General features: G+C 37.5%; 1 protein-coding gene across 2 annotated transcripts; it reads left to right on the top strand.

The window, feature by feature from the left end:
• Positions 1–6,359: 6,359 nt before the first annotated feature.
• Positions 6,360–9,763, top strand: LOC117327181. Of its 2 annotated transcripts, none has more exons than XM_033884032.1 (6): positions 6,360–6,626; positions 7,021–7,156; positions 7,461–7,711; positions 7,942–8,164; positions 8,597–8,927; positions 9,189–9,762. In XM_033884032.1, exons 1-6 carry the CDS (start codon positions 6,436–6,438, stop codon positions 9,428–9,430), a joined length of 1,374 nt encoding a protein of 457 aa, XP_033739923.1. In that variant the 5' UTR covers positions 6,360–6,435; the 3' UTR covers positions 9,431–9,762. The 2 variants fall into 2 exon arrangements, with proteins under 2 accessions (XP_033739923.1, XP_033739924.1); XM_033884033.1 differs by having other exon boundaries at positions 6,371–6,618; positions 9,189–9,763.
• Positions 9,764–11,773: the final 2,010 nt, after the last annotated feature.

Below are 11,773 nucleotides of genomic sequence, written 5' to 3'. Positions count from 1 at the left end.
CGTTGGGATCCTTTCTACAAGCAACTTTTTGATTTGACTGTGGGCAGGCATTTTGACCCTCGCGAGCAGCACTTTCCGTCAGCGCTTGTTTGTTAGTATTTTGATGTTTTTGGCCAGCATTTGTCTGTTGTGTTTGTAGGTAAGCAGTTTGATCCTTACGACCAGCTGCTGAATTTTCTTGCTTTGGTATAGATTCGATGTTCTTATTTTCAGGGACATCCTTACATGAATGTGAACCTGTTTTTGGATAGTTTTGACCAAAAGTTCTATCCTTTTCATGCTTGCAACAAACATCTTCCTTGTTTGACTGTCCGTCGACGTTTTGATCCTTAAGGCAATACAAGTCAGTGTGAAATTTTGAAAAAGTATTTTGATGGATTGGATTAGATCCTTTCTTGTGACCAGCCACGCTCTCATATGACTGTGAGGTCATATTGAAATCAGTGCAGCCATAATATTCTTGGTTTGACTGTGTTCCAGAATAATAATTCATGCAATGAGCAGCTTCCATGTCTGGCTTTAAACCAGAATTTGTATCCATTTTTCCAGCTGATTTCTGATGTGACTCTGAAGAGGTGTTTCGATCCTTGACACCAGCAACTTCCTGCTTTGACCGTAGGGGAGTGTAATGGCATTTGTCATCTGCAGTTTTTCCAGTGACTTCCTTATTTGACGGCGAACCAGGGCTTTGATTCTTGTTACCAGTAGCTACTTGGTTTGACTGTGGCCAAGCATTTTGATCCTTGCAACCAACATTTTCCTTTTTTGCCTTTTGGTCGTCAATCTGATTCTTGCAAAAAGCTACGTCAGTGCGGGACTGTGAGCTAGGGGTTTGATACATGTGATCATAATCTTCCTGGCATGAATCTGAAGAGTCATTTTGATTATTGCGACCGACACTTTCCCCTTCCGCTTGTGAGTCTAAAATATGATCATTATGATTAGTACTTTCCTTGTGTGACTTTGGGCTTGACGATTTATTCTCTTTTCCGACACCATTCTGATGTGACTGTGAACCAGCGATTTGATCCATACGACCAGAATATCTCTGATGTAACTGTGGAAGAGAGTAATGGCCATTGTCATCTGCAGCTACCTTGTGTGGCTCTTTGTAAGGATGTTGATCCATTTCCCCAGTAATTTCCTGATTCTTGTTACCAGCAGCTACTTGGTTTGACTGAGGCCCAGCATTTTGATCAATTTCTGGCTTTGGAGCAGAAGTTGTATCCCGTTCCCCAGCTACGTCCTGGTCAGACTGTGGGTAAGCGTTGTGATCCTTTCTACAAGCAACTTTTTGATTTGACTGTGGGCAGGCATTTTGACCCTCGCGAGCAGCACTTTCCGTCAGCGCTTGTTTGTTAGTATTTTGATGTTTTTGGCCAGCATTTGTCTGTTGTGTTTGTAGGTAAGCAGTTTGATCCTTACGACCAGCTGCTGAATTTTCTTGCTTTGGTATAGATTCGATGTTCTTATTTTCAGGGACATCCTTACATGAATGTGAACCTGTTTTTGGATAGTTTTGACCAAAAGTTCTATCCTTTTCATGCTTGCAACAAACATCTTCCTTGTTTGACTGTCCGTCGACGTTTTGATCCTTAAGGCAATACAAGTCAGTGTGAAATTTTGAAAAAGTATTTTGATGGATTGGATTAGATCCTTTCTTGTGACCAGCCACGCTCTCATATGACTGTGAGGTCACATTGAAATCAGTGCAGCCATAATATTCTTGGTTTGACTGTGTTCCAGAGTAATAATTCATGCAATGAGCAGCTTCCATGTCTGGCTTTAAACCAGAATTTGTATCCATTTTTCCAGCTGATTTCTGATGTGACTCCGAAGAGGTGTTTCGATCCTTGACACCAGCAACTTCCTGCTTTGACCGTAGGGGAGTGTAATGGCATTTGTCATCTGCAGTTTTTCCAGTGACTTCCTTATTTGACGGCGAACCAGGGCTTTGATTCTTGTTACCAGTAGCTACTTGGTTTGACTGTGGCCAAGCATTTTGATCCTTGCAACCAACATTTTCCTTTTTTGCCTTTCGGTCGTCAATCTGATTCTTGCAAAAAGCTACGTCAGTGCGGGACTGTGAGCTAGGGGTTTGATACATGTGATCATAATCTTCCTGGCATGAATCTGAAGAGTCATTTTGATTATTGCGACCGACACTTTCCCCTTCCGCTTGTGAGTCTAAAATATGATCATTATGATTAGTACCTTCCTTGTGTGACTTTGGGCTTGACGATTTATTCTCCTTTCCGACACCATTCTGATGTGACTGTGAACCAGCGATTTGATCCATACGACCAGAATATCTCTGATGTAACTGTGGAAGAGAGTAATGGCCATTGTCATCTGCAGCTACCTTGTGTGGCTCTTTGTAAGGATGTTGATCCATTTCCCCAGTAATTTCCTGATTCTTGTTACCAGCAGCTACTTGGTTTGACTGAGGCTCAGCATTTTGATCAATTTCTGGCTTTGGAGCAGAAGTTGTATCCCGTTCCCCAGCTACGTCCTGGTCAGACTGTGGGTAAGCGTTGGGATCCTTTCTACAAGCAACTTTTTGATTTGACTGTGGGCAGGCACTTTCCGTCAGCGCTTGTTTGTTAGTATTTTGATGTTTTTGGCCAGCATTTGTCTGTTGTGTTTGTAGGTAAGCAGTTTGATCCTTACGACCAGCTGCTGAATTTTCTTGCTTTGGTATAGATTCGATGTTCTTATTTTCAGGGACATCCTTACATGAATGTGAACCTGTTTTTGGATAGTTTTGACCAAAAGTTCTATCCTTTTCATGCTTGCAACAAACATCTTCCTTGTTTGACTGTCCGTCGACGTTTTGATCCTTAAGGCAATACAAGTCAGTGTGAAATTTTGAAAAAGTATTTTGATGGATTGGATTAGATCCTTTCTTGTGACCAGCCACGCTCTCATATGACTGTGAGGTCACATTGAAATCAGTGCAGCCATAATATTCTTGGTTTGACTGTGTTCCAGAATAATAATTCATGCAATGAGCAGCTTCCATGTCTGGCTTTAAACCAGAATTTGTATCCATTTTTCCAGCTGATTTCTTATGTGACTCTGAAGAGGTGTTTCGATCCTTGACACCAGCAACTTCCTGCTTTGACCGTAGGGGAGTGTAATGGCATTTGCCATCTGCAGTTTTTCCAATGACTTCCTTATTTGACGGCGAACCAGGGCTTTGATTCTTGTTACCAGTAGTTACTTGGTTTGACTGTGGCCAAGCATTTTGATCCTTGCAACCAACATTTTCCTTTTTTGCCTTTCGGTCGTCAATCTGATTCTTGCGAAAAGCTACGTCAGTGCGGGACTGTGAGCTAGGGGTTTGATACATGTGATCATTATCTTCCTGGCATGAATCTGAAGAGTCATTTTGATTATTGCGACCGACACTTTCCCCTTCCGCTTGTGGGTCTAAAATATGATCATTATGATTAGTACCTTCCTTGTGTGACTTTGGGCTTAACGATTTATTCTCTTTTCCGACACCATTCTGATGTGACTGTGAACTAGCGATTTGATCCATACGACCAGAATATCTCTGATGTAACTGTGGGAGAGAGTAATGGCCATTGTCATCTGCAGCTACCTTGTGTGGCTCTTTGTAAGGATGTTGATCCATTTCCCCAGTAATTTCCTGATTCTTGTTACCAGTAGCTACTTGGTTTGACTGAGGCCCAGCATTTTGATCAATTTCTGGCTTTGGAGCAGAAGTTGTATCCCGTTCCCCAGCTACGTCCTGGTCAGACTGTGGGTAAGCGTTGTGATCCTTTCTACAAGATACTTTTTGATTTGACTGTGGGCAGGCATTTTGACCCTCGCGAGCAGCACTTTCCGTCAGCGCTTGTTTGTTAGTATTTTGATGTTTTTGGCCAGCATTTTTATGTTGTGTTTGTAGGTAAGCAAGTTGATCCTTACGACCCGCTGCTGAATTTTCTTGCTTTGGTATAGATTCGATGTTCTTATTTTCAGGGACGTCCTTACATGAATGTGTACCTGTGTTTGGATTGTTTCTATCCATTTCATGATTGCAACCAGCAACCTTCTGGTACCGTTGGGAGCTCGCAATTCGATCCATGTGACCAGAATCTTTCCGGTGTGGTTGTGGGCGAGAGTTATGATTATGATCATGTTTAGACTGGAAACACGCATTTAGATCCTGTTGATAATCGCAATCAACATCTTCCAGTTTTGACCGTAGGCATCCATTCTGATTATTGCCTACATAACTGTCCTGGTGTAACTGTGGGCCAGTATTTTGATCCTTGCGAACATCAGCGACTTCCTTGGTCGTCAGTTTATCTGCACTACTGGGAACGTTCTCTTGATCTGAATAATTTACTTCATTATTAAAAGCTAAACCAGCAGGGTGATCATCGTGGGAGTCCCCGCCATGTTGTAGCTTAAGACCTCGAAGCTGATTGTCTTCAGCGACATGATGCTGACTTGGTCTTTCTAGATGATCATTGATATTTCGCCATCGTAGTTTTGACTCTTGAACAAATGATTTTGTCTCTCGCTTCTTACGTTGGTATTCGTAATAATGGGCATCAAGCTGTAGTGCATTTTCTAAAGATGATCTGCTCAATTGTTGTGATAGATAAATTGTATGTTCATCAGGGGCGTTCTGGACTGCAAGTGATCCTGGAGGCTTATCGTCATTACCAAAAAGCACAAACAGTGTTAATGTTCATATATATCACATACTTCACAAGGTTGCCCCCCGATTGCTAGGAAAAAGATCAATCGATCTCACACAAGGGAGTAAAGACAGCTGACATGCGCTTATATGACGCTGATCACAAAAACGTAATGTCAACATTTTACGAGTAACCATGTCTTAAATGATGACGTCATTAATTTTAACGCACATTCCAAAGAGCATTGCAAATTGCGCGAAGAAAAACTTTCATAAAAGCTTACATTTGCTTGCAAGTTTATGAGAAAAATAATCAAACATGGGTCTATTTCGCGAACAAGGATATCTTAACCCTTGTGTCAGCGTTTGGCTGGCCAGCACTCGGCAAGCCTCGTGCTGGTTGGCCAAACTCTAACACTCGGGTTGAGATATCACTGTCCACGGAACAGACCCATGTTAGATTATATTATTCCGTTATTGTTCTCGTTATTCATTATTAAATTCTTAGGAAGACACCATAGAAACGCATCACTGTAATACAGTTACATCTAAACATAATGCATCTACACCAAGTCATACTACTAAGTATCTTGTTTCGTTTACCTGTTGGTTTCATACAATTGTTTTGCATCTTTGTCCGGAGCCACAAGTAATCTTTTCCTGAAATGCAATGGGGATGGTTTGATATATTGAATATTGATTTGAAAATCTCGATCATCGTTGAAAGAATATCTTTTGCTATTTAGGCGATATGGGATGCTTTAAAATTAGGACCTAAGATAAATATATTATCTTTTAATGCATTAAGCTATTAAAAGGTATAATCATCATATAATATGATACTGTCAAAAACAGGTAAAGACAACCGATAATAGATAAGACACTTAATTTAAAGCTAATTGCCCAAGGCTTTCTAATCGAAAGGATTCATTCAACTGACGACGAGTTCGTACACACGTTATCGTTATCTTATCACCAGATGGATGTAACAGTTCATAATTCAATTATTTTCTAGTATGAAAAGTACATACGAGTTATCATTTCCTGCTGCACATGTTGGTAGAGAATAGCGTGTCCGAGCTGGAAGTCCAGTTCGTACTATTGTAGGCTTAACGCCTTCGTGTAGCAGTCCTTCAGAACCCTCTTTGGTAGCATCCGCAGCGATAAGCGACTCCTCAGCTATTGTTGTAGTACTTTCAGTCTTTCCCTCATTATCGTCTCTTGTCTCACTTGTCGGCTGGTCTCTGGTCTGACCCGTCACCTCGTTTTGTCCGTATCCTTTGTCTGTATCTACCTTACGATATTGGTTCTCTCCCATTGAATCTTCAGTTGATGTGTTCATCTCTGATGATGGCGTCGATTTCGTTTCGGAGTCCTGGTGACATTTTTCGTCTTTGCCTTCGGTTGTACTACCATGCACTGGATACACTTGAGGTATGAGATGGCTGACTGGCGAAATTGATTTACTGATTTCTCTGCGGTTTAGCAGCACTTGTCTCAAGAAAGTACTTTCTGATTTCTGATTCTGTACCTCGCAGATCGATGTTTTTGACACGCCAGTTTTGTTCAAATATTCACAATGGTCTTTGGTGTTCATAATTAGTTGGGAGTCGTGCTCAAACTCAAAATCGCAATTATCAAGTTTCGTCTTTTTGGAAGTATATAAGTTCTTATCCTTCCAAAAAGACGAAACATACATTCAATTGTAATAGGTCACAGTTTGATACAGACCTTGTCTGTTTCGAAATTTCCATTATACATATTTTACTATCAGCACAATGAGATATTTGGAAATGAATTTTGATGTTAATTATTTTTTAATGCAGTTACATTTATATGTTAGGTATGCAGATGAGATGGGATTGCCCCAACCTGCTGCACCACGTGGACGGGACAGCTTTCCACCAATATATTTACCTGGAAGTGAAACCTATCTATCTGTCCATAAGAAATACAGCCAAGTATGTATGTAAGTATTATCCTCATAATGAAAAAAGTACTTGGTAATCAATTCATACAGCAATCCATGATAAACCAGTGTCAATTTTCACTGTTATGAATTAAATATTGTCTACAGATACATTTAATTTATAATCATAAAACATTTGAAATAATGCCTTTATAAATTGGTTTAGCTATAAGAATATTTTTTTTAACTATGTATGCTTTAATTATAAACACAAACAAGCTGCTAATAAATTATCTTCCATCACTAGATATCTTAGAATTTGTCCAAATTATTTGTTAAAATGAAAATAATATATTTCAAACTTTGGAAATGACATTGAATTATTTGGTTTTAGTATTGTTTATAATCGTCACCCTCCAATTTTATGATCTAGTGACATATCTATTTTCAACAGTGAAACAGAAAACCGATGCCTATCTGAGACCACTTTCAGAAGAATATGGCACCAGTGTCTCCCACACATCCAGTTCATGTCCTGCAAGACAGATGTATGTCACAAATGTGAATCCTTTAGGAATCGGATACAGAAGGTAAGAACCTAATCAAAACAAGTCTAATTTAATATCCATGGACATTAAAACCAAAATATCTTAATATATTTGAGTTCTAATTTTAGATAAACAGATAGTGATATTGTAATAATTCTACATTCATATTCATTCATAACAATAATGGTATGAATTTATTAGTAAAATTACAAAGAAAACTTTTATTGCTTTAAACATCTTGTTATACATTTTTATAGGTTCATTATATACATTTTGTATGTACAGTGTATATAGAACATTTTGATGACATGTTAAGATAAGATTTTTGTACATATATTGTATCTAGGCCATCACTGAGGCAGATAAAATGGAGGCTAGCACAGACTTTGCAGAACACATTTCATCAGCCCAAAAGGAGAGAGACCATTATCGACAAAAATGTCATGCTGCTATTGCAGGTCTTCAGGGTCATCCAAAGTCTACTGTTCCTGTTCCTCCAACTTCCATGGACCTAAATGATGTCCACTACACATTTGATTATGCTCAAAGTGTACTTCTGCCCAGTCATTGCAGACAGGAAGGAGCTTTGTACTTCAGGTAAAAAACAATTTAAGTCTGTTAAAAGGGAGAAGCAGTAGGTAAAACAGGTTACATTTAAAACCATTAAATCTCTGTAGTATTGGATCATATTTCATAAAATGTAATTCATGTATTAAAGATGTAAAGTTTCAATCTTGAATATCAGAATAAAAAAATATCAGATTGAAATTAAAAGAAATGATCTTGAACACTATGCTTCTCTGATATTGTACAGCTTTTTCTTTCAGGTCACCATATAAAGCTAATCTATTTGGTATTTGCAATGATGGTCGGTCCCTGCAAACAAATTATTTGTTTGGCGAGGATCAGTCCATTGGTCTGGATGGTGCCCAGAGCCACTCGGCCAATGCTGTTGTATCTATGTTGCACCACTTCTTCGAATACCATGGGGAAGGAGAAAAAACTGTGTACTTGAATGCAGACAATTGTGGTGGCCAAAATAAGAATCAGGTATGGAATATTTGTTGTTGAGTTAAGAAAACACCTTAAAGGAGTGTGGCACATCAGTTAAGATCATTTGCCAAGTTGAACTGAATTCATTCAAAAAAGTCAGCAGTGTAAGTTTCTGTTTATCACAAAACTGGTAGTTATGCAAATATAAGGAGCAGGCTGTATGTTTCTTTGTACTGAAACAATTATTCAGCATTACATAATCATTATGACATTATAAGTTACATATTTTTGAAGCTGTTGAATGTTGATACCCACTCATCTCCGATTTCTCCAAAATTTTGTAATTGTGAAGTCACAATAGTGTTATTATACAGGTGTCTTATTTTTGACATGCTAGTAGAAAGCAGGCCAGTAATATAATAAACTTAATAATACAGGTTCTTACACTGCTTTATACAATGAACCTAATTTTATTTTTTTATGATTCAGGTTGTCACAAGCTATCTGGCTTGGAGAGTGGCAAATGGATATCATGATGACATCCATCTACATTTCATGAAGCCATATCATGCCCGTTGTCTTGTGGATGGGATGTTTGGTATTGCCCGAAGGAAAATCAGACGCAATGATGTGGATAGTTTGTCTGACCTGAAGATGACAATTCATGCTTCATCCACACATAACCAGGCAGATTTATACAGTGAGATGTCACCAAATTCGTGGATCTGGAGAGACTGGAAACAATTCTTCAAGCCTGTATTTAGAGCGGTTCCTGGTATTGGGAAATACCATCACTTTCACTTTGCTTCCACCACTTCAGGTACATGTACTGCTATATTTACATATTTCAATCCATTTAATTTATATAATGTACTGCGCTTTCATTATCAATTACCTCCATGGGTAATTCCGCTAGATTTATGAGTCTGATTCTAATGATGTATTTGGTATGTGGGGCATGCAGAATTTTTATCCGATTTAAAAATAAAATGGTTTTGTACAGGTTCTTTTTGATTTTTATGTGTATCCCTTTCAAAACTTAGTTCAATTACAACATGCCATTCCTGTTTCTTTCTTTCAGGAATGGTTACTGTTAAAAAAGGTGTTGACGGGGAGACAACGCCAGTGAGGCTTGTGAAGAGGGGAAAGATTATTCCACAGGGTTTGCCAGTGAGACTGGAGGCAAAAGGTTTTTCCGCAGAACGTGCATGGTACCTGTACAAAAATATCAGGCCTTTTGTAAAGGATCCCTCTAAGGACCTTCTATGTCCCCTGCCCACTGTCCCACAGCCCACCTCTAGACCCACCCACACAGAAGAATGAACTGAAAGTTGAGATCGAAATTGTTATTGATGAAAACTTAAAAACTGTACTCATGCTTTTATTTTATATTATGAAATGAGCATTGCTTGTTAGGATACAGTTAAATACAATTTCAAAATAAATGTTTTATCTTCTTACACTACATGTAATTAATTGTAACAATATAATCCTGATGGAGTCCTGGAGTTCACTTTGCAATCTGTTTCTACCAAATAAAATATAAAATGATTGTTATTTGTATTAGGTAAGGGATGTGACTGATTGTTTTTGTATTAGGTAAGGGATGTGACTGATTGTTTTTGTATTAGGTAAGGGATGTGACTGATTGTTTTTGTATTAGGTAAGGGATGTGACTGATTGTTTTTGTATGTAAGGGATGTGACTGATTGTTTTTGTATGTAAGGGATGTGACTGATTGTTTTTGTATGTAAGGGATGTGACTGATTGTTTTTGTATGTAAGGGATGTGACTGATTGTTTTTGTGTGTAAGGGATGTGACTGATTGTTTTTGTGTGTAAGGGATGTGACTGATTGTTTTTGTGTGTAATTACAAGGGATGTTACCTGTTTATTGCAAGATACATGTTTGTGTTCAAGTTGATATGTGAATCACAAATTTTATCCTTGTAAATAAATGAATCATGACAACTGAAAAGGACTTTTTTCTTTTTAAATGACTATAGATATAATAACAATTACAAAATAACAGTCTTCAATTCAAGACCTGTAACAGCAAAGCATTATGCAACTGTCTGTGATAAATGATGTTGCAAAAAATGACGTCAAAAATGGCACTGGTAAAATGACGTCGTTATTAACGCCAACGTCATCTAGCATACCAAATGCGACATATATTCAATGTAGCGTCAAATCGTCAGTTATTGACACACCAAAGCTATTTTTACACCAATTTAACCGCCATAATCTCTAGATTATGAAAATACCAAAAACTCAATTTTGATTTTTTATGCCTTAAGGACCTAAATGCCAGCCGGCGGCTCATATATAATTGAATTAATTCAAACAATGTAGAAAGGACTATAAGCACTAATATCAAAACTGAATCGAATACCCATTCAACGTTTGCCAGCGCCATGTCTTTTTGAAAGTGATGAGCCTTTGGTTACTTTATAAGACCTCTCGTCGGCATTACTGTTGAGCTGAAATTAAAAAGAATCAAACAAATGAAACAATAAAATAGAAAAGGGTTAGGGCTAGGTTCAGAACTTAGATCCAACCCTAATAATACCACAACACCTTATCATTTTGATGAATCTACACATAAGTATATTTCTAGACGAATCCATCTGTTTCCAAAAGAAGAAATATCTTTAAAAAAAGATAAACTGCATAGTTTTAATGCTGGTGGTTATAATCTAAAAGTTTTAATGCTGATGGTTATAATGTATGTAAAAGTTTTAATGCTGGTGGTTATAATGTAAAACTGATGGTGAAATAAATTAACGAACTAATGCGTTTTAGTACGAATAACAAAATTATATCAGTTTGAATCATTTTTGAAAATAACAAGACTGCATTTAAAACAGGAATATGATTTTATTAATGCGTCATTTAAAAAGATAATCTACTTATTCAGCTTGCAGTCAATCCTAATTTTGTTTCGTTTTTAACTGCATATCTGCATTTTGCATTTACCGCTACATTGATCAATCACATACTTCATCTTGACCAGTAACGCCACCTGTCGCGTCATATCCCGGGCCAAAAAAAAAATATAAAATTATACGGCTATGCCGATAAAAGTATCGCGTTCATGAAATCAATCGAGGAACTACTACATCGGGCAGTCCCTAGTATCTTGCGCTGACGGGTTATTGCTGAATCTTGGGCATTGAAATCGAAGTGCAGTGTAAACAAGTAAAAATCCTTGATTGTTTTTTTAAACAGAAAATATTGAAATGCCCCATGAATGCAATGCTTACCGACAAACCGAATGAGTTGTCGACTGTACATTATTTCGGTGTGTAAAATATACATTAAAATGATAATAACATTGTTGTACATGCATATTTTTAATTTTTTTAATCATATGATGAATAAAATCACAAATATGTATAGCGCCAATTCTTTTTGTATCAAAAATCATTCAGCTATGTAGATCAATTGGTACATAATATATATCGGTATGGTTTCACGAACGTACCTACATTATATAATATCGAGTCTCACGCATGTGGGTTACTGTTGCATTTATAATCAAACAAAACAAAAATCATTATGTTTTTAAATAAATTAATTATTTGATAATTTTACCGTCAGATCAGATTGTTTTCTCGACCAGAATTTACTGTTATGTGTCAAATGTCCTTATCAGGATGTTTTC

Source organism: Pecten maximus, chromosome 5, assembly GCF_902652985.1.
Source record: "Pecten maximus chromosome 5, xPecMax1.1, whole genome shotgun sequence".
NCBI lineage: Eukaryota > Metazoa > Mollusca > Bivalvia > Pectinida > Pectinidae > Pecten > Pecten maximus.
Note: the sequence above shows the minus strand (reverse complement) of the source record. Positions and strands in the feature narration are given on the sequence as shown.

Bases quoted from the DNA above. Each gene is read 5' to 3' on its own strand.
- LOC117327181 (XM_033884032.1), top strand. From the start codon at position 6,436: ATGAGATATTTGGAAATGAATTTTGATGTTAATTATTTTTTAATGCAG. The intron at 7,157-7,460 runs GTAAGAACCTAA...TATTGTATCTAG, and splicing joins TTAGGAATCGGATACAGAAG to GCCATCACTGAGGCAGATAA. The intron at 7,712-7,941 runs GTAAAAAACAAT...TTTTTCTTTCAG, and splicing joins GAAGGAGCTTTGTACTTCAG to GTCACCATATAAAGCTAATC.